Source organism: Electrona antarctica (genome assembly GCF_951216825.1).
Source record: "Electrona antarctica genome assembly, chromosome: 12".
In the NCBI taxonomy this organism is placed as follows: domain Eukaryota; kingdom Metazoa; phylum Chordata; class Actinopteri; order Myctophiformes; family Myctophidae; genus Electrona; species Electrona antarctica.
Window position 1 is genome coordinate 32,702,054 of NC_136793.1, and position 22,619 is coordinate 32,724,672.

The following is a 22,619-nucleotide window of genomic DNA, read 5'->3' on the forward strand; positions in this document are numbered from 1 at the left end:
GCGGCTGAGCCACACTGTGCACTGTACAGACAGACAGCGGATGGGAGCGGTAGGAATTGAGGGAAGAGGCAGCATCCATGGCAACAGCAATGGCAGGTGGGAGATAATTAAACAAGATGAGAGAGATAGAAAAAAATCTTATCAAATCTGTATAAAATGTTTAATATATTTGTGGGTACAATACAACTAGCACTGTAAGTTTTTAAAGGCAACAATATGGACACGTTTTTGTTGTTGCAATTTTCTTTAGAAGCCGAGACGCGTCAGAGACTGCTGCGCACCGTGAAGAAGGAGGTGGGTGTTTTCCGCTGAATATCGAATCGGAAAAACAAACAGATTGGTTAGGCAATGCACATACGCCTTTATACTATCACCAGTATCCCGTCTGCCTATACAGACTGAGTCCATTCGAGTAGCCTAAGTCCCAAGTTCTTTCCCCTCACAAAAACTTCGATAGGTAGCCTATATATATATTTACGTTACGTACAATGATTTATTAATTTAGTCCTATGAATTCACCCTTTTCCTTATTTATAACAATGAAAACAAATGGGCTTTTGATTGCTTTGGGTGTCACAGGGTCCGTTTCTTGTTTGGGAAACTTTTTGTGTAAACTGCTTCATATAGGAAATATGTTGTAAACTAAAACAAAGCCACATTCTAAAAATGGAACATTCAAATACAATATAAAAACAACATCCATATATGAGTCTCCTGGAGGAAACATACTTGCTCAGTGTCTTTGGAATTGGTGGGGTGGAGTACCTGCTGCATCTGCTTGTTTACTGTATGGCTGTGTGGTGATACGCGCTTCTTTCTTGACAAACCATTTTGTGGTTCCATAATCATTTAGAGGGGTTCCAAACTTCCAATATCAAAAGCAGATGTGTGTAGGCTACTGTTTTTTGCCGATGCCTAGGTAGGAAAAAAGTTCCAAGTGTAAAGGTTTAAAACCACAGCTTCATGAAACATCGTTTTTTTCTGTCATCAGAATAATGAAAGACGGAGACTATCAGAATTCATCATTGATCCAATAATCGTTAATTTCATTGCTTCCATTTAGTTGATCGTGGAGGATCCTTAATCCTTATAAATATCACTTTCAGAGAAAAGCTTTACCTGAACGCTGAACCAGTCTTCTAATAGTTAATTCTCTTACACGTACTGTATAAGAAATAATATCCTGCCAAATTATTGACTGCTGAAACAAGGCTGATACATCATTAATGAGAAATGTCACAGTCACATAAAACCCTTTTTCATCAAGATGGCAAACACATGCTATACAATTCTTAGGTAATTATGGCTCAGATTACTTTAACATACAGTAATTGATATGGGCTACTGCAGTGTAATCAGTTTTTGTGATTTAAAATCACATTTCTGTTCTGAATGAGTATCTGTGCTTTACCTTTACTTGTTCTGGTACACCTTCCAAGTTTATTGTCTCCACCAGGCCGAAGGCATGGGGAGAGAGTATGTTTTGCACTCCATCCGTGTGTGTGAGTCAGTCCGTCCGTGTGTGAGTGTGTGTGTGTGTGTGTGTGTGCGTGCGTGCATGCGTGCGTGCGTGTGTGTGCATCCGTCCGTCCGTCTGTTACCAGCTAATCTCCGGCAGCGTTAACCCGGTCGATGCCAAATTTTGCACACACACTCCCTGGATGCCAACGATCCTAATTGGCTAACATTGGCTTTCAAAGTTTGCAGGATTGACCCGTTTTGAACAAAAAGCCTCAAATCACGAACGCAGCGTACAATTTCCGTGAAATCTTTCACGGACTTTCCTACTAGGCTGAGGAATATATCCCACCCTTTTCACATTGGCCTGTTATAGCGCCACCAACAGGTGGCTTTTTCAGTAATGCTCATTATAAGATTGAACCATTTCTGTCTACTCAGTGAAGGCAGGTTTCATAACTTCAAACAAGATTGAAATTTATTTTTTAATTGATGCGAGAACAATATCTTCCATTCCAGCATGCTAACTTTCTAGAAAGAGAAAGGCTGTAGTTTCTATTAAGTTGGAATCCCCATCATCGATGATGAGTTTAGTATGCAGGTTTCGGAACTGTCCATAGCCCACCAATAAGACCACGAGTAGACAGAAATGGAGGTAATGAGCATTAGTGAGGCCCAATTATATGAAGATATTGTTGAAAATGAAGACCTGGGAATCAGAATGAGAAGGTCACCGGTTTGCTCCAGGTCCCTGAGCAAGGCACTTAACCCATAAATTCCACACCCCAAGCTGAAATTGAATTTGTCCCTGCAGGATAAATTAAGTTCTAACTATATACTTGTTGTGCGATGAATGGCGAAAATAGCCAATAGATCTACAATATCATGTGTTGAGCTTGTAGATCTGCCATTTTGATTGATTGATTGATTGATTGATTGATTGCGGCAATTTGACTATTTCTATAAAGGAATTTATTTTGTTTGTTTGGCTTTTTTTACCGTTGACTTACGTTTATTGCAACTGCTTTTTGCCAAACAAAATGATATGTACGTAAGTACAGTAGGATAGGCATATAAGCTTTTACCTTCAGCCTATTACTTTTCAATCACAGTTTGTTTACGTTGATACTTTATGTTGTACTGTATGTGATGTTATGGATACTCGTGAAGATGATCGAAAACTAACTAACTAAACTAAACATACCCAAAATATGGATGCCAGGTTGAAAGTGGTTAATGATAGTTAGTAAGAGAGGGCAGAGCATTATTCATACCCAGATGTTGGTTTCAATTTCAGTCACTTACCTAACCTCCTGGGATTAACTATTGTCTATTCTGTCCCGGCTGGGGACATTTTTTATTCCTTTTACCAGAGGGCTCATAAAAATGCAAGATATTGTGTTACTGGTATGTCACAAAACCGAAAAGATAAGAGTCCCATCTCCAAACTGCTGAGGCCTGACTTTGACAGGAGAAGGCATACCTCTCTCTGCTCCACTACTAAGGCAGGTTATGTGACTGTAGCAGAGTAGAGCAGAGTTTAACACCAAAACTATTTTATCTTATTGAGCTCCTACGTGATAACTGCAGCACGATAGTATCCTCATTTGACCAGATAAATGATCAACATGCAACTGCATTGACTTGTGGTTATGACACTTTGGATTGAGTTAACTTAAATAAGTAATATTTGTTAAGAATTTTATTGTGATTGGTTTGCTTTTTCTCTATCCTAAAAACCCAACATATTTATTATCCAGTGAAATAAGGAAATAAGGATGACCATGATAGATATACAAGACAAGCAATCATTGAAGGATTGACATTATTTCCACAAAATACATGCTCTTTCTCTGAGTATGCTACTCTGTCTGTCTGGCACACACACATGCAGCCACACAAATTCACACCTGTGTTTGCACAAGGAGAGAGGGAGACAAACATGAAAGTGCATGCAGGACAAGAGGCATTTACTTTTCTCTGTCACACTCAGCCATTTTAACACTGGTTGGCAGTGGTTGCTTACTCAGGTTTCAGGCCACAGCTAGGATGATTGTCCAGCAGTGGGGAAATCTTTCTGCATTTGCTGTTTAATGCAGTTATATTTTGGCTCTGTTTGCATATGGACGGGTGGAACACATGAATATAGATATGTACTGTATGCCTATGCCAATATGAGCTGCCTGCAGGGTAACTCTCCGCTGGTAATTGTTATAAAAATGATAAAGGTTATTACATGGAGGGCAATATATACAACATTTGACCTTTTTAAATGAATACATGTGATCAGTTTTGATATGAAAAAGATATGATTAACTGTGTTGTCAGGGAGATGCAGTTCCACAAAGAGCCTAGGAGACCACAGGATACATGCTGTGACTCACACGGGCTGATAAGCAAATAATAGTATGGGGCTTTCATTAATTGTTAAGATTTTCCAGATTGCTATCATTTTGTAGGGTGAGACTACCTCCACATTCTGTTATTCAAGCTATACTGTCCTGCGTTTTGTGACTTTTTGTGAACTGATGGTTTTCAAGCACAGTGAGACATGAAAACTGTCTCTATTCAGCATCTATCAGTAAACATAATTTAATCTAAAGCATAAACTATTCATCAGCATCCTGGCCAATGTCAACAAATTATGCCACATAATATCCATAACAGATACTGTCACAACCTGATTATTTCTATTTGTCTTTTTGACATATATATTTAGTTCAGGAATTCAATGCCATTTAGTGGCTGAAGATAAAACAAAACACCTTTATAACTCATATATGGCATAGTTTAACATGACGGTGATGATACTTTTTTCCACTGGATACACATTTATGTGTGATTAAGATGAAACATAATGACAGGATAGATGGGAATGAGATGTTCTCTAGCTTGCTTCTCTGCTCTGCTATAGCATGAGTTCATTGGAATAAATGCTTTATCACTGAGTCTAGCCAATCCCTTTAGGGCGTAGTTTAAGCTATAATTGTGGTTAGATTAAGTAGGCTACATGTTTTTAATGTAGGCATATTCATATTTATGAGTAGGCCTAAAGGGATAGCCTTTCCCATCTTATTCCTATGAATCTCAGGGGTGCCTTTATATAGATATACAGTATGTTAACGGTCCCTGTAGTGTAGTCAGCAAGCATGAGCATCAATCACTCATCTGTATCAGTGACGAATGGATGGTGTTGACGCATCTTCTTACGCAGCTAGTGATACACTACAGGACACAGGCTGTCTCCATAGAAACCTGCAGGTTGCCTGTTCAGACACTTTGCCAGATACATTCAGCAGTGGCTTGATCTATAGTCCAGCCTGATGGGGTCATTAACTCTCAAGGAGTTGTGTGTGTCCTCCAGCTCACAACTCAATCAGCCTTATACAGTATACAGTATGTTTCATTTTGTTGAGCATGATCAGTCACACTCACAGGGATGTGAGAAATCTGGTATTGTTTTAACTATGCTGGCATCATGATTCATGAGTAATTTCTGATGCCACTGTAGCGAATAGGGCAGGTCTGAATAATTGACAACAATGCTTTAATGCCATGTTTTCTGGGGTATTGTGGCGTATTTGAATAATAGAGATGAACACATTTGTTAACTGTGCAAGGAATATGCTATTCAAATACTCATGCAGTAGTAGTATTTTTGTTTTGTGTAGCAACTAATGTATTTTCACTAGAGCATAGTCCATTAATTGAAGCCCATGGCTATCCATTGACAAAATATTACGATCTATGCATCTTGGCTAGCATACTGTATGACATGTATTTTTGTGTCAGTGACTGCTCTAAATATCAAACCATGAGCATTAATACAGTTAGTGGAAGCCAGTGAACTGATTCATGACCATAGAGGTCAGACACAGAGATTTGTTAGTTTTAGGTCACATTCTCACCTAATACTTGGGTAGACTCGATGCGAATGGGCGGAGAAATTGGGATTCTTGCATATTTAATTGGCTGCGGTTTGCCTTCACACTGTCATCCGCAGCAATTGGAAACGCAGCAGGGGGGACCTTTATCAATGTGTTCCATTCATAAACTAGCCTACACAGTGAAATCTATGGTGATAAAATTATACTCATAACGTGCATGTGTCGTGCCGTCTGGGACTGGTCTCTCTCTCTCTCTCTCTCTCTCTCTCTCTCTCTCTCTCTACGCACGCAGCCACGCACTGTTCTTTTGGGCATGGAGGCACATGCGCTGAGCGCACTGATATAACAGACAGCAGCGCAAAATGTTTACAAGTTTATCGAGATGAAAGTCCCTACTCCCCAGTCCCCACACCGTGACAGCACTCCATGTTTACGGCACGCTCAGACAGACAGACAGAATATTCTGTAGGCTATACACTGGTGTGAATGTCACCTTAATCATTTAGTGAAAATTTCTCTCACTCATCAGATTGTAGACAGGGTGATTATGAGAGAACTACTGGACTCATCAGAAGTCTATACCTGAATAAAGTCTTTGTGACAGCTGTGTTGGTGGGGTAGACACTTATCAGGGACACCGGCAAAGCCTTAAGCCTTAAGTCTTTAACCCATTTTGACCTGAGATCAGATTCTAAAAATGTCTTCTACATCCTGACAGTTTTCTGAAAAAGCTATGTTTCTATGTCAGTCATTTTTCAAAAATAGCAGACCTACAAGCTCTGAGCTTGTAGATCTGCTATTTTTCAATAGCTAAAGCATAACATAATGCTAACACCAAAAGGGGTTCCCGCCCCAAAATGGGTTAAAGAAGTACTGGGGTAACATGTTGAGAGGCAATGTCAACATTCACCGAAGTATGCACATTTTTTTAATTGCTAAATCAAATCCTTATGTAAGTGGTTTGAAATGATTTGCTTCTGCTATCCAGTAGTGTCTGCTATCCAGTAGTGTCTGCTATCCAGTAGTGTCTACTGTCCAGTAGTGTCTACTGTCCAGTAGCTTGAATTAGTATATCTATTATGTATACGTTGCAAATGTTTTGCACATGAGTGCAGGTGCATGAGACCCAACAATAAATCCTTCACTGTTGGGTCAATTTTGCTCTGACCATTCGAAGTGAAATCTATTCACATTCACATCCAGGTGTATTTGTATTGAGGGTGAATTCAGCAGCACTTTTCTGTAGACAGGATAATAAGTCCACTGAGGACAAACTCATTACTACAGGAAATTACAGCTATCTGTATGGCTGTGTCCGGGGGCTGATATTCCAGATGCAGTTTATGTTGTAAACACAACACACACACACACACACACACACACACACACACACACACACACACACACACACACACACACACACACACACACACACACACACACACACACACACACACACACACACACACACACACACACACACACACACACACACACACACACACACACACACACACACACACACACACACACACACACACACGTCTCCATAGCCACCGGGCATTGAAATATCAGTCATCCCAATCCCAACTGTAGGTCTGTAGATGCTCTCCAACTCAGTGAAAACAATCTGTGGTCAAATCGGCAAATTGAAAAGACGTCACTCTGATGATGATAAAACAAATGGACAATGTCCCCACCTGATTCCCCAGACATCTTCCAGAGTTCATATGCTAAATGGGATTAGGTGTTACCTTGTGAACATAGCACAAGCCACAGGCTTGTTTTGTTGTCTTCTTTCAGAAGTTGTTAGTGCATAATAATTGGAATTATATTCAGGGTTTGACGTAACAGAATCAATGACTCCCTCTGAGGATCTGAAACCTGAAGTGGTTTATGGGGCGTGAACGTGGGGGGAGGGGCATCCATCCCTTTATTCCCAAAGGATCCTCAGGATGAGAGATGGTGACTCATCCTTAAATTAAGCCCCAGATACTCATACATTGAATAGTGAAAATAATCTACAAGCAGCCTAAAAGTTGTTTTTATTTTTATACATTTTTATAATTTTGAGAATGTTTTGAATATAGTTTTTTTTAAATCTTCGCCTATGGCCCATGGCCAAAATAGGGACCTCAGGGTTAAAGTTGTTAAAGCAGCAGTATGGAACTTTCCTCTTCTACCCCGGATTTGAACCCCAAGTGCTGACATTTTTACTATTGAGCTAATAGAGCCTGCCTGCTTGCTCAGGGGATAGATTGAATCTTGACCATCAGGTCAAAATGTGTCAGATCCTGTGTCTAGGTGAGACATGACCTTTGACACGATTTAAATGTCTCAATAGAAGAGTAGGGACTAGGGAGACACAATACAACCACCCAAATTGTATAAGATATTGTATATAAATATATACCCTAGATTTTGTATGCGGTTTGTATTCTCACCAATACAAACCGCAGAGCACACATAACACCGGTACTGGCTGAACTCCACTGGCTCCCTATCAAATCCAGAATCCAAATGTAAGACCTCTCAGCTTCTCTGACAAAGGCCTCCTGAATATTCCTGTGACAAAACTCAAAACCAAGGGGGACCGGGCCTATGCAGTGGTTGCTCCCACACTGTGGAACGCCCTAACCTTATCAATTAAAAATGCCGAATCTGTTGAAGGTTTCAAGGTCTTGTTAAAAACTCACTTATTTAGGTTACATTTTATCTTGTAAACTTTTATTTTGACCATCATTGTTGTCTCCTTTGTGCCTTGTTTTAACTTGATTGTTTATATTGTTGTTTTTACTGTACAGCACTTTGTAACTTTGTTTTGAAAAGTGCTTTATAAATAAAATGTACTTACTTACTTACATGCGGTCCCCGCATCATGTGGCTTGGCCAGACTCATACCGTGGATTCACTGACGCAACCGAAGAGGAAGCGTCAGTGAATCAACAGTATGAGTCTGGCCAAGCCAGGCAACATATAGTGCCCTGGAGTGTTCTGCTGCTCAAAAATACTCCTAACTCAGGTCAAGGAAATCCCCCCACCCCTAAAATGTTAATATGCAGCATTGTGTGTTAAAATGGGGTTCCCAAACTGTGGTGCGTGCACCCCATGTGGTGTGCGAACGCCCTCTAATGTGTGCGTGACATGAAAAGGCTAATGGTGGTGCTATGGTGTTATTTTAAATATATGAACATATGCCAATATATGGCAAGTGTATGCAGAATATATGCTGCATATACTGTAAGCCATACATGGATATGAAATATTATATGTCTCGTATAGTGTATATATACACATATGGATATATACGTACATATATGTAGAGACATACTGTATGCAGGTGGCCAATTTCTAATAATATGTTACATAAACATATGTTGCATGTAAAAAAGATGTATATATTTTTCCTTTCCATCTAGGGGTCCGATCGGCCCTGATTTCTGATCACGTGATCGGATCGGGACAACCCTACTGTACATGTATTTACTATATACAGATGTATTATCTTATTTCTCGATTCTAAATCATTTGATAATGATACAAATACTTCCACTAGCATTTCACTAACGTGGTGTTTAAAATGCCACATCTGCTGTAGGATATTAATAAAGAATGAGTCATTAAGCATTCACCATACATTCACAGGTGAAGCAGATTATGGAGGAGGCTGTCACCAGGAAGTTTGTTCATGAAGATAGCAGCCACATTGTCTCCTTTTGTGGTAAGCAACCATTCTTAAGCAACTCTGTAGTGCAACAGTGTCTCATGTTAAACTAACAGATATTCAAGTTAACAATGTGTTGCAATGTATTGTAGCTTGACAATATGTTATTTTCAGCAAACAGCATGGTCGTGCAGTGGAGTATAAAACCTTATATAATTTTTAAAGACTTCAAGGATGAGGAGATTTTTTTTTTAAACATTGGAATTCAAGGACAGCCTCTCATCTAACCTCATAAAATGAGCATGAAAAATAATATAGGCTGCTGAAAGTAGATTTTAACAGAAGCTTTTCTCTCCATGTCTCCAAATGGTGCTAATGAAGCACAGTAGGATTGCTATGAAGCTCACAGACTGTTCCCAGGCATGTAACTGCAAATTCACTGTGAAATACTCACTGTTCATTTAACTCTGATGTAGAATGGTCGTAAATAGCGTTGTTCAGTTACATCATGTTATTAGAACCTTGACAATATGAGACATTTCTAAACTTAAAAATAATAATAATAATCAATTTATTCAAATGATGTCTGATTAGTCTGATAAAAGCAAATCATTATTGTCTAGAATAAATATAGTTTGACATTGTGTGTGTGTGTGTGTGTGTGTGTGTGTGTGTGTGTGTGTGTGTGTGTGTGTGTGTGTGTGTGTGTGTGTGTGTGTGTGTGTGTGTGTGTGTGTGTGTGTGTGTGTGTGTGTGTGTGTGTGAAAAGGAGATATACAGTAAAAGTAAGGTCTAATTCCACCAGAATCTCACTCATGTGCCCTACACACTCGGGCATGGGGTCAGATGATGTGTTGGCCAGCACAATTCTTCACAAGCACACTTCTAGTGGCACCATTATATCAAGTAATTTGAATTAATAAAAAGCAAGGCTTTTGCACACCTACAGGCAACAGGTGCGTAGGAGGACAACCAAGGGCCCGACGTACTGAAATAGGAAAAAACTCCTGCACACTGTCTTCAAATGCAGTTGAAAAGTTTATTAAGGGAAAACACATTTCAGTCTATTCGACCTTCATCAAGCTATCTTTATGAAAGAGATAACCTGATGACATAAACATAGCCTGATGAAGGTCGAATAGACCAAAATGTTTTCCCTTAATAAACCTTTCAACTGCATTTGAAGACAGTGTGTGGGTGTTTTCTTTTTAACTTTTTAAGTAATTTGAATTAAAAGTTCAAATTTGCAACACTAATGTGATATTTGCCTAACTGAATTTTCTAAATTAGCCAGCACCCTCAATATGCTTGGGATGTGTGTGTGTGTGTACACTGTACACCTGGTCTATACGTATAATCCTTGTTGACCCCATACAAGCCCACCAATAACTTAATCAGTTAAAACATACAAATTGTACTCTGTGTACTCATTTAACCCCCTTTACTTCTCTCCACCACCATCTCTCTCTCTCTCTCTCTCTCTCTCTCTCTCTCACTCACTCACTCACTCACTCACTCACTCACTCACTCACTCACTCACTCACTCACTCACTCACTCACTCACTCACTCACTCACTCACTCACTCACACACACACACACACACACACACACACACACACACGTGCGCGCATGCACACTCACACACACACACACACACACACACACACACACACACACACACACACACACACACACACACACACACACACACACACACACACACACACACAGACATGTACTTGGCTACTTGCACACGTTTCACAGACATACAGACACATTAGTGTATTCGCACTGATGTGATCGTGACTCAGACATCATTTCCAGTACACTAACAAATTTGAATCCAGAATTTGCACAGACCATTACCTTCTACTTAGTGATCCACAGACCATTACCTTCTACTTAGTGATCCACAGAGACAGAATGTTGAACAGCGGTAAGCATGAAACACAGGATAGGTAAAGGTAAGAGTTGAGAGATGCAGAGAAGAGAGAAACCTAGAAAAGTGTGCTCCTCTGAGCCGGGTAACCTAACCAGGGCCTGAAAACTTTGGTCATAGCCACTTGGAATGGGATCTGAAAAATCTAACTCATACATCTTGATCACATGACACCAAAGCGTGATGTTTGGTCATAATCTGTAGGAGTAATATAAAAACAAGAATGACTCAGTCATAATTGCCAGCTGCAGCAAGCTATCGTTTATGAACATCTATAATAAGTACGTTTTATGCCGTTCAGACTATGGGTTTTATGGGTAAGTCTCCCATTGGCTTAGAGGCAGCATAGATGAGATATACTTTCTTAATCCCCAGAGGGAAATTAGTAGCTGGACTCCGCCAGATTGCGGCAGTATTGAGTTCACAAGTTCTGGGCTCTCTCAAGCAGAAACGATAAACCGGAAGCAGCGGGACAAAAATTATGATATCTCCATAATAATTTCCTGTTAGGTTGTGTTTACATTTGCACTGTGGCAGCGCTTCAATACGTTATCAGTATTGCGTTGATCCCGCCTCTAGCGGCCGCATACGGCCGCATATCTCTCCGGTCAGAAATGGCTCTGCGTACACCGTCTCTGCCCGAGAGGTCAGGTTAGGAAATTAGGGCGTTACAGCAGCATAATGTGACAGATAAATAAATAAATACTAGACAAACATTAAATAATGGATATGAACACACAAGACCAGGGCCAACATAGGACAATATGCATTGGGGGAGACTGTTCTTATGCATTTGCATTATAGAGTCTGATGGCAGTTGGCATGAAATAGAGTCTGTACCGCTCCGTATGCAAATGTACAGTGTCATCTGCATTATGTCTATCAACAGTGTCAGTGAATATAATGAGTAAATAATATGCATTATGCAATCTACCAACAATGAATCGTTTACTTCAGTTATTCTTAACAGGCAAAGGCATCTGTCATGGTTCTGTAGTGTAACATGTGCCAGAAACAAGAAGAGAATACAGCCTACATTTAAGCAAGTGGACACTTGAAGGAATATGCAGTTAATAGCTCTGCTGTAGCCTTTAGCTTGTGAGCAAATCACCAAATTATCATTTAAAATTAACAGAACTGAAAAATTAACCAGAATTGTACCTCTCAGTCCCGGCATAGTAGTTCCAGAGTGGTTCCAACGGATTGTGCCCTGTCTTTCCCTAGTGGGTCTGATCGAGGGTAGCTACTGGGACGTAAGTCGGGACTTGATCATCCCGGCTGGGTCACCCGAGTGAGGGGTATGATGTTCGCGAGAACCGAAACCCCGATGACCTTGGGATACATCACTGAGGATACGTCCCAGTTGCATCCATGCGATGTATTTTCGTTCTGAGGTATTCTATTTATAGTGACTCATAGGAATAGACTATGTGACAACCAGGTATAGTCTGGTGACCACCGGAGAGACGGGTGACAGCCGGAATGTAGACGGCACCCCGGGAGCAGTATGGGTTAGCGCCCCAGCCTGCATCCCCCGTGAGGAGGAAGCCCAAAAACCTTCGATGAGGCCTTTTGGAGGGCCATTCGAGCCGCAAGTGGAGCCTGCAGTACTACCGTTACCCAGCAGTGGAGCCTGCAGAACCATTGCGGCTCAAGAATCCACCACTCCTGAATGAAGTGTCTGGTGCTGGGATTCTGGTGCAACGCACAGGTCCTCGCTGTACTCCTGGTGAGAGCAGGAGTGGACCTGGTGAGACGTAGGAGGGGCCCGGACAGGAGGCAACCCACAGAGCCTATACTCCCTCCACATGCCAGAATTGTACCTCTCAGTCCCGGCATAGTAGTTCCAGAGTGGTTCCAACGGATTGCCCTGTCTTTCCCTAGTGGGTCTGATCGAGGGTAGCTACTGGGACGTAAGTCGGGACTTGATCACCCCGGCTGGGTCACCCTAGTGAGGGGTATGATGTTCGCGAGACCCGAAACCCTGATGACCTTGGGATACATCACTGAGGATACGTCCCAGTTGCATCCATGCGATGTATTTTCGTTCTGAACATAAATAGAATGTATGATTGTAGGATTATGACCTAAGCATGGGAAAATAAGCTTATTGTATGTGAATCTGAAGAGAAAACGAACTAGTCATTGGTTAGACTAGTCATTAGTCCTACATCCTATCTCAAACCCTCACCCTAACCCTAACCTCCCACGGAGCAGCACACCTAAACCTAACCTTAACCCTCTCCCAACCCTTAACGCACCCCTCACCAACCTTAATCCGGTCGTTTTAACGCACCCCTCACCAACCATAATCCGGTCGTTTTAACGCACCCCTCACCAACCTTATGTCTAACCAATGACTAGTCTAAACTAAGTATGCACCCCCTTTTATAGCTGTAGTTTTCCTTCCTGCAGAAGATGGGAAAATAAGTCTTCAGTTTATTGCTGTAGCAATGTGTTCTCTAATGGTTAGAAAACAAATTTCTCAACGAACATTAATCTTTGATTGTGTTGTGGGGAATGTAGTTTGTAGAACACATTCATCAGTTCTTTTATGTCACTGTGTTGTCAGCACTGTGGCCTGCAGTGTTTATATTATCACGCTACGTATAGCCTGTAGGTGTGTGGTTTTAATAGCTGTTGGGAAACAGCTATCAATCTGTAGAGTAGAGGACCACGTCTCCACTGACTCCCTCGTCTCTTGCCAGTACACGACAGCACATTAGAGGAAGCCGTCCAGAGGACCATCTTCACCATTTTGTTGTTAGTCATCTTTAAGCATCCAATGTGTCCTGTGTTTCTTATTGTGGCGCTTACATGCCCTCTTAGAGCTTGTTCTGTGGTCTGTCCATGTGGATGTTTAAAATATTGGCAACAACAGAGAAGGACCAAAGGGTTTGACCCAGTGAGGTCCCTGGGGAATAATTAGCCTCTATGTTCATCAGTTGCCAAGGCAGAATCTGAATGGCAAACAAAGCTGTTAGAGGAGGGTGTTTCAAAGCACGATTGTTGGTTGAGTTTTTTTAAACGATTCACAGCACATTCATCACATTCTATCAAAGAAGAGGAGTGTTCAGTGAAACTGAAGGTAAATCCAATTATAAACAAGTCAAATGAGCTGAAAAGAAACTTGTAAATTCTGAATATTGTTTTAAATTTTGTTTCGCTTTATAGGTTTGATGCATTCAAAACACAACATTAAGTGCTCATGACATTTCTAATTATTCATTAACATTACACTGTTAAGTGTTTAGATGGAGCAATTTAAGATATCCAGGTAACAACTGAGTTGCTGCCACCCTTAATGTTATGGGCAGCGGTGGTTCAGGGGTAGAGTGGCCGGATGGGAAGAGTGGCCGGATGGAAGGTTCCCAGTTCGAAGCCGGGCTCCCCCAGAGTTAGTGACGAAGTGTCCTTGAGCAAGACACTGAACCCCTAATTGCTCCCGATGTGCAGGTTGGTGCCTTGCATGGTTGACTCGGTCATTGGTGTATGAATGTGTGTGTGAATGGGTGAATGTAATGAACAATATAAATGCACCATTTTCCATTTATGTTCAAAAGAGTTTATTTTTAACAGTGTAGTTTGTCTTATACTTTCTCTTGATGTTACAGTGTGAGGCAGTCAAAGTGCACCCATTTGTTGATGGAACAGAAATATGTTCCTGTGTTTTAATTGCTTTAATAGTAGCATCACCTTATTGAGGTAACTCAATTGGACATGTTTAATCCAGTCTGATTTGAGTAAGCAGATCTGTGTCACAGACACCAACCAACCATGCATCTCCTGGTGTGCTCAGTTGCATTAGAACAAGTTATTGAAGTAGACTCATATTGGAATATGAAGAACAATATGGATAAAACTGTACCGCTAAAATTCATAGAAGAATTACTTTGCTGAAGAGATTAATTTGCTGCCATTGCAGTTACACATTGAGAAACGTTATGTATTCATGGCACTTTGAATGAAATTATATAATAATTGGCATTATATTATGATGTTTGGTGTTTTTTTGCGTGTACTGAGGGAAGAAGGTATAAGTTGAAGGATCCTAATAAAGGGAGGTCATTATATTGAGAGACCTCAGTTTGATGTGATATTTAGCTTCATGCTTCCATGATGACAAAGTGACATCAAAGCTTTGCATAGAGAGATAACGACACAAACACAGGAAGAGAGATAAGAAATTATTAAGAGAGATGTAGAAAGGATTCCAGTTTAACATGAAGGATGGAGATTTTACAAACTGGCTACTGACATTTAGCTACATTTTGAACATCACAATGAAAATCCTTTAATGACCAGATTATAGAAAAGACTGATAATGCTTATGCTTCAAGGAGTTTCAATGAAAGAGAGACTGAGGCAGACTCATAGAGGTGAGGAGGGAAGGTAACTCTGTGTGGGTGTGTGTGAGAGAGAGCGAGACAGAGGGGGAGAGACGGGGGAAAAGGGAATGAGAGAGGAAGAGTGAGATCCCCCTCGTTCTCTCTCAGAGTGCTCCATCAACATGGGTTTCCATGACAACTCCAGCCTTCCCCATGACCCCATGTGAGCAGAGACACAGGATTAGTCCTGAAAGAGAGCTCAAATGGCAACACAGTTCAAGACACTGCCACGTAGGATCTACACTGATGATAGCTGTCTGCTTTTTCTATAATGTAATAATGTAACCCACTTGAACCCTAGCATCCCTGTGCTCTGGCTAACATTCAGTGGAAATAGCAGATCTACGAGCTATTTAGTGTGTAGAGTGCAAACAGGAGGGGGCCTAGTATAGAGCTCTTGGGAATCGAGTCAACTAATATGTGTATGAGAGTGTAGAAATGGACCAGTGCGGGTAGATGAAGGAATATGCTAGTGCAGTGTTTCTCATGTGAGTACGTGTGCCACTAGGGTTAAGTGAACAAAGGTACGACAGGGGGTACTTGAGAGAAAGTGGAAAATTGAAGAATATATTGAGAAATGGTGTGAACCTGAAAACATTTAAGAACCACTGTGCTAGTAAACGTTATTAAACCTTTTGTTGTTACTGGACTGGTGTTTCTACTACAATTTCCTGGATAAGCTCTCAGCTTTTGCAAAAATAAAGCATGAATTAATTAGCCTCAATAATTGCCTTGTCCTCAGGCCTTAGAGCAACCTTGAGAGGGTTCCCTTAGACATACTGTACAGTATGTACAGTATGTACAGCACTGTAGGGGTCATGACATTCTCACCTCAGAGAACCATAAGGTGTACAAATTGACAATGACAATGTCCCTAAAATATAGCAAGTGGTTTGCTTGTGCAGTTTAACTGTAAACCTTATTCCCATATGTTTTTATGTTGCAGTGTTTTAGTAGCTTTATTGCAGTGCATTTATGTTTGAATGGTCTTCCATTTGTGTCAATACAAAGCGGCAGTGGAGGCGTGTGTTCTGCATGGATTGAAACGACGTGCAGCAGGCTTCCTACGTAGCAACAAGATAGCCGCTCTCTTCATGAAGGTTGGGAAGAACTTCGCTCCAGCTGAGGACCTGTGCAGGAAGGCCCAGGAACTAGAGCAGATCATTGAGACCAAGTGAGAGAATCCATGCACGTTAGCCCTACATACTTCATTGTATGACAAATTGTTTTGTGTTTTCTTAAAAGATTTCTTTTATAATAAATAAAAAACAGTGCTTATAATGACATGCCCAAAATATGGATGCCAATGTGGTTATGGCTGATTTATCCTTAGTTGAACAGCAGTGCTGCTTGATGAACATAACTGATTTTCAACTGAAAAGCTTGTTGCAACATGACATGTTTTGCAGTTATTCATGTTGAGTGCCACTGTCGTGCAACAACATATTAATTAGCCCTTATAACACAACCACACACACCACACAGTTCAAAGGCTACTAGAGCAGCAGCATTCGCAACAAAAGGCTGTCCTCTTATCTAAATGGCAAATTTGAGCTATTTATAATCATAGATATTCAAAAAGTGAATGAATCATTAATGTCAGGTTCACAGTGCTACAGGGGTCGGTAGAAAGGTGGTGCAGGTAAGGAGCATGCTTTAGATATTGTGTATGCCATATACACAGTAAAACACTGAAAATAAATGATTTGCCTTAACCACTTAAGACCTACAGTATATAATTGTCTCCACCAGGCCGAAGGCATGGGGAGAGAGTATGTTTTGCACTCCGTCCATCCGTCCGTGTGTCCGTCCGTGTGTCCGTCCGTCCGTCCGTCCGTCTGTGAACAGCTAATCTCCGGCACCGTTAACCTGGTCGATGCCAAATTTTGCCACACACTCCCTGGATGCCAACGATGAACCTCTGCCCCAAAATTTCCAGAACGGCCTGTTATAGCGCCACCAGGAGGCCGCTTTGTGCAAAACAAGTTTTTGGACAGTACACCTACAGATTTTGTCCAAACATCACGCAAATTGGTACACAGCCTCTCTAGAGCCATTCAACGAAACTGGTCTTTCAGATTTCTCAGACTCCATCCTGATTGGCTAAGATTGGTTTCCAAAGTTCGCAGGAGTGCTCAGTTTCAAACAAAATGCTGCAAATCATGAACACATCGTGTGATTTCCGTGAAATTGTGCACGCACATTCCCACTAGGCCGAGGAAGAAATGCCACATGAACATTTTCAACTCAGCCTCATGGTGGCGCTATAACTGGCCGAAAAGTGTTTTTACCTCTATCTGCACGGATCTGTGGATAACTTTGTATGCCAACTCCCTAGAGCCCAAGGAAAAACCTTTGCCTGGAATTTTTCACATCTGCTCTTTATAGCGCCACCAGGAGGCCGACATATTTAAAACACATTTTCTAATATTACTCCTTCAGATATTATCCAAATTTCACGCAAATCGGTACACATGCTCTCCATAGTCATGTGATCAAGACGGGTCTGTTTGATTTCTCATAATCCACCCTCATTGGCTACGATTGGCTTCTAAACCTTTCAGGAGTAGCCCGCTTTGTACCCGTTTTGTACAAATCGCCACAACTACTCAACGCAGCGTCCGATTGTGGTGAAACATATGGTGTGGTGAAACATGCATATTCCCACTAGGCTTTGGAAGAAATGCCACTTGACAGTTTTCAAATCAGCCTCATGGTGGCGCTACAACAGGCCAAGCCGCGTCGCACACACACACACACACACACACACACACACACACACACACACACACGTTTATATTGCTCCTAAACATTTTGCCAAACATCACACACACACTCCTATCCTCCTGGTGGAGACCTGTGCCCAGAAGTTCATTGTGTGACAAATAGCGACTACAAGCCAATCTACAAGCCAATCTACAAGCATCGCTTTGCAATGCATTGTGTGCTTGTAGATTGGTTATTTTTGTTATTTGAAAATGTCATAATTTTTTTAATGGAATATTTGGACACTTTTGGACTATGTGGTTTGGGCGTTACAATAATGAAAACAATCACGGAGATCCATAATCCGTTGCCCGTTATGCCCAGTGCTATATTGCTTCATAACCTTACGGTCTATGCTCATAGCCCATGGAAGAGTGATGCGTTGCTGCCTTGAAGTCTCACTTGTGCTGCACACAACCCCCCGTCCCGTCCCGCCCCATCCCCCGTCCGTCCGTCCCCCAGGGGGCCGTTTTTTGTCTTTTTTTTTTCAGGCCGCACAGAGCCAAGAGCACTCATCTTTTCATTGAGTCACAACTCGCTTAGATCTCGCTCATTTATAAAATTTCAAAGTGCTGTGTGATCTACGAACTTCGAGCATGGTATATAGATCGTGCGTGTAGGCCGTCTCTACGAAACGGTATCAAGCAAAAAGGAAAGTTCGGGAAATCGGATTAAACCCCATTTGCTGCTATGGGGTGATGAAACTGAACGAGCAAATGGAATCGCGCACAATGCCTGACACAAGCCAAATAACTTCTTTGACTAGACAATTGGACTATGTGGTTTGGGCGTTACAATAATGAAAACAATCACGGAGATCCATAATCTGTTGCCTGTTATGCCCAGTGCTATATTGCTTCATAACCTTACGGTCTATGCTCATAGCCCATGGAAGAGTGATGCGTTGCTGCCTTCTCCCAGCATTGAAAATGAGGGAGAACCTCAATTGCTCTTTCGAGAATAAATAAAGGTTTCAATCAAATTATATAAACACAATGGACACAAGGACGTGACAGGCACTCACTTCTGCTGATTATAGGAAAATTACAAAGAGATGTGTAGGAGAATAAGGAGAGATTAAGCAGCCTGACTCTGCATACATCTCCATTGCAGGCGCGCTCTATACCAAACTAATTTGGCATTACAGCTTACAGGTGCTTTTAAACTCCACTATGCGTCTTCCCAAATGTGTGTGACCAAAATCGCAATTTAGGGGAAAGCGTGCCATGACCACACCTCTAGGCGCAAATACCGGTGTCGGCATAATGGATAGCGGGTGACGCTGGACCAAAATACCATTTAGGGACAGAGCAAGCTCCTATACTTAATTTTTGAGCAGCGGCTGACTTGCGGGCAGCGTCGCAGGTAACGGCGGGGACGAAAATACAGCCCTATTTGTTTTGTGAGGGACTTTCTTGCCCAAAACTGGGACGCCAGGTTGAAAGTGGTTATGGTGCGCTTCTTGTGTCTTATTTCACTCTAACTTATTATTTGGCTCGCAGACGGACCCAAAGCTTGCAGAGCCAGGACGGTTTGCGAAGGTTGCCTAGGCTGCCCAGCTTTACACCCCAGGTAGGGCTGTTACGATCATAACATTTTATTTGTCCATTAATTGTCATACAGATAATTGCGATTAACGATTTAATTGTGTTTTGGACATTGAACATTGGAACATATAAATACAAATTACAATTCTGTTTGGCTTTTAGGCTTCATTAACAAAACACGTGTAAGGCAGATAATGACAAATCATTTATACAAAGAACTTAACATATTTAATAATTGTACATACTTTTTTTAATTAAAGATTTAATAATGGAAATGGAATATACTGTACAAGCTCAAGCTTGTGAGCTTGTAGGTCTGCTATTTCCATGTATGAACATTTTTCGATTATGACGATTATGCAAAACAATTGCTATCATCACAAATAATTGCGATCAGGCGATTATTTAATAATTGTGACAGGCCTACCCGCAGGTTGCTAAGAACTTGTGGATTCGCACAGCTCTGTTTGAGAAGGTGTTGGACAAGATTGTACTTTACCTGGTGGAGAACAGCAGGTGTGTTAAGGAGGTCAAATTACATGCTTACTTCTGGTAGAAGAGAAATAATATATAAATGTCTGATGCATTTGCCATCACAATGTGTTACAGTAAATTCTATGAAAAAGAGGCTGTTCTAATGGACCCTGATGATGGATCTATCCTGGCCTCTTTGTTAGGTAATAATTATTCATTCTTTCATTATTTTGTATTTTTCCAAACCTTTCAACCGTCTACTTTCAAGGTGTTCTATGCAGCGCTGTAATTTTGAAAAACATGGTATCTGATGAAATCCAGGTCTTGAAAAGGATGTTACAAAAGTCTATAGTCACCTAGTTGAAAGCCACCCTTTTTGAAAACAGATACAAAAAATGTGCAGCAGTCTGAAAAAACTGAATCATTATGAACTACTGTAGTAAAAAATGTAAGTATATTCATGGTTGCAGTTGGTCCTTGTGCATTGGAGTACACTAAGATGAAGACAGCAGACCACTTCTGGACAGATCCCTCCGCAGACGAACTGGTTCAGAGACACCGCATCCATGGTGGCCACAATAGACAGGACTCTCCCACCAAGAGGCCTGCTTTGTGTGTAAGTACAAAACGGGGCGCCTTGCCGAACCATGTGTCCCATAGGGCAGCAGCTTATCTCCTGTTTCTGTAGAGTGAGGCAGCTTGATGCACAAGTACATCCCCTGGACATGGTGCTAGAATGTAGCAGGGACCCCAATCCAAACCTTGATATTAAGGGCTCCTTTACCCGCAACGCGGCCCGCAATTCAGCCGCTGCCCGAAAATTACGAATATAGGAGCTTTCTCTGTCCCTTAATGGTATTTTCATCCAGCATCACCCGCTATCTTTTTTGCCGACACCGGTATTTGTGCCTAGAGGTGTGGTCATGGGCGTGCTGGCACGCTTTCCCCTAAAAGCACAAGTGAGACTTCAAGGCAGCAACGGGCTTAGGCTATGAAGCAATATAGCGCTAACGGGCAATGCATGAGGGATCTCTTAAAGGCAATGGCACGTGGACTGGTGATTCGTTTAATTATACGCCCAAACCACACCTATGCATAATATAACGGGTAACGGAGGTGTTTTAGGGATTTAGACAGGTAACCAAAATACCAACTTTAGTGAGGGAACACCCCTTCCCCACTGCTAAATCCCAAAACAGTGTATTTAGAAAGATTAGACGAAATTGGAGCCCTAAGTGCCAAGCAGGGAGGAATTGAGTCCCATTTTTATAGTCTTTGGTATGCTTCGGCTGGGGAAACAGGCCCTAACCTCCCAATCTCAGGGTGGACACTCTTAACCACAAGGCCACTGAGCTGGTATATCTGCCTCTCTGCTTGGCACTCAGCATCAAGGGTTGAGAGACTTCTGCCCTATGGGCCACATGGCTCAGCAAGGCTTACTTATATAAGATATGAATATGTAATACGGACACTGTATACTGTATACAGTATACTCTGTAGACTGTACTATGGAGAACAGTTGTGGTCTGTGTCACCAGAAATTGAGTAGGCCTAAGGATGTTTCAGTATACATTTCAGTGATATTAAAGAAATGTAATAAATATTTTTGCGTTAAGCACAGGATGCCAAGAAAACACAATGTTGGATTGCTTTTTTCAGGAGACGGTAATAGAATTAATTAATTCAGGCAAATGCATTGTGTGAACAATAACATGGAACAAATAGCATTTCCATTCACAGTTAATACATTTTGAACCATATAGTATATGGCAGTAGTAGGGGTTTGATCTAATCTAATCTAATCAGTGGGTGTTTCTAGATCCAGAAGCGACACTCCAGCAGCAGCATGGATGAGCGGTCTTCCCCCTCGCCCTCAGCCCGGGACTACGTGGAGTCACTGCATCAGAACAACAGGGCAACCCTGCTGTTTGGCAAAAACAATGTGCTCGTACAACCGGTAACCACCCACTTCCTCTCTTTTCTTAGGCTCAAAGCGGATGATGGGGAAAGAAAACAACTCTCCCTATGCAGCAGAGCTACATTTTAAACTAAGACTAAATAATCCCACTAGCAGCCATTAGGATGGAACTAGTCGAGAAGAAAAAACATGGGTTCACCTAAACATTTTCGTCTTACACAAACATTAAATTCCCATTGAGAATGAATGGAGAATTTAGGTCATATGTAGACCATAGACTGATGTAGACGAGCAAATCAGCTAATTTTGTCCTACACAAAGATTAAATTCCCATTGACAATGAATGGATGATGTACGATGATAAGAGCGCCCCTCACTTCACACGGGTGTGATTTCTTTCTTCTAAATTTAGAGTAGCCAATTATTTTTCACCCCCTTTTTCGCCAAACAATATAGTCGGTATGTCAATTGATTTCCTCCCACACATACAGTATTTCTGTGTTGTCACTTCTGTTGTATCCTACTGGCTCACCTGCCAGTGAGGAGCCTCCCCCTGGTCCTCATGAGGACGTGGAGC

At 41.5% G+C, this 22,619-nt stretch overlaps 1 protein-coding gene across 1 annotated transcript in view; it reads left to right on the plus strand.

Moving 5' to 3' along the window:
* Positions 1 to 216: 216 nt before the first annotated feature.
* The window catches only part of sgsm1a (small G protein signaling modulator 1a), a gene marked incomplete at both ends in the record, with an annotated part of 39,240 nt that continues 16,837 nt past the window's right edge, over positions 217 to 22,619 (plus strand). Inside the window, 8 exons of the mRNA XM_079516956.1 lie at positions 217 to 294; positions 8,991 to 9,066; positions 16,349 to 16,511; positions 19,606 to 19,675; positions 20,084 to 20,166; positions 20,260 to 20,327; positions 20,595 to 20,740; positions 21,944 to 22,081. Of these exons, the coding sequence (XP_079373082.1) occupies positions 217 to 294; positions 8,991 to 9,066; positions 16,349 to 16,511; positions 19,606 to 19,675; positions 20,084 to 20,166; positions 20,260 to 20,327; positions 20,595 to 20,740; positions 21,944 to 22,081 (822 nt within the window). The remainder of the gene's footprint in view (positions 295 to 8,990; positions 9,067 to 16,348; positions 16,512 to 19,605; positions 19,676 to 20,083; positions 20,167 to 20,259; positions 20,328 to 20,594; positions 20,741 to 21,943; positions 22,082 to 22,619) is intronic.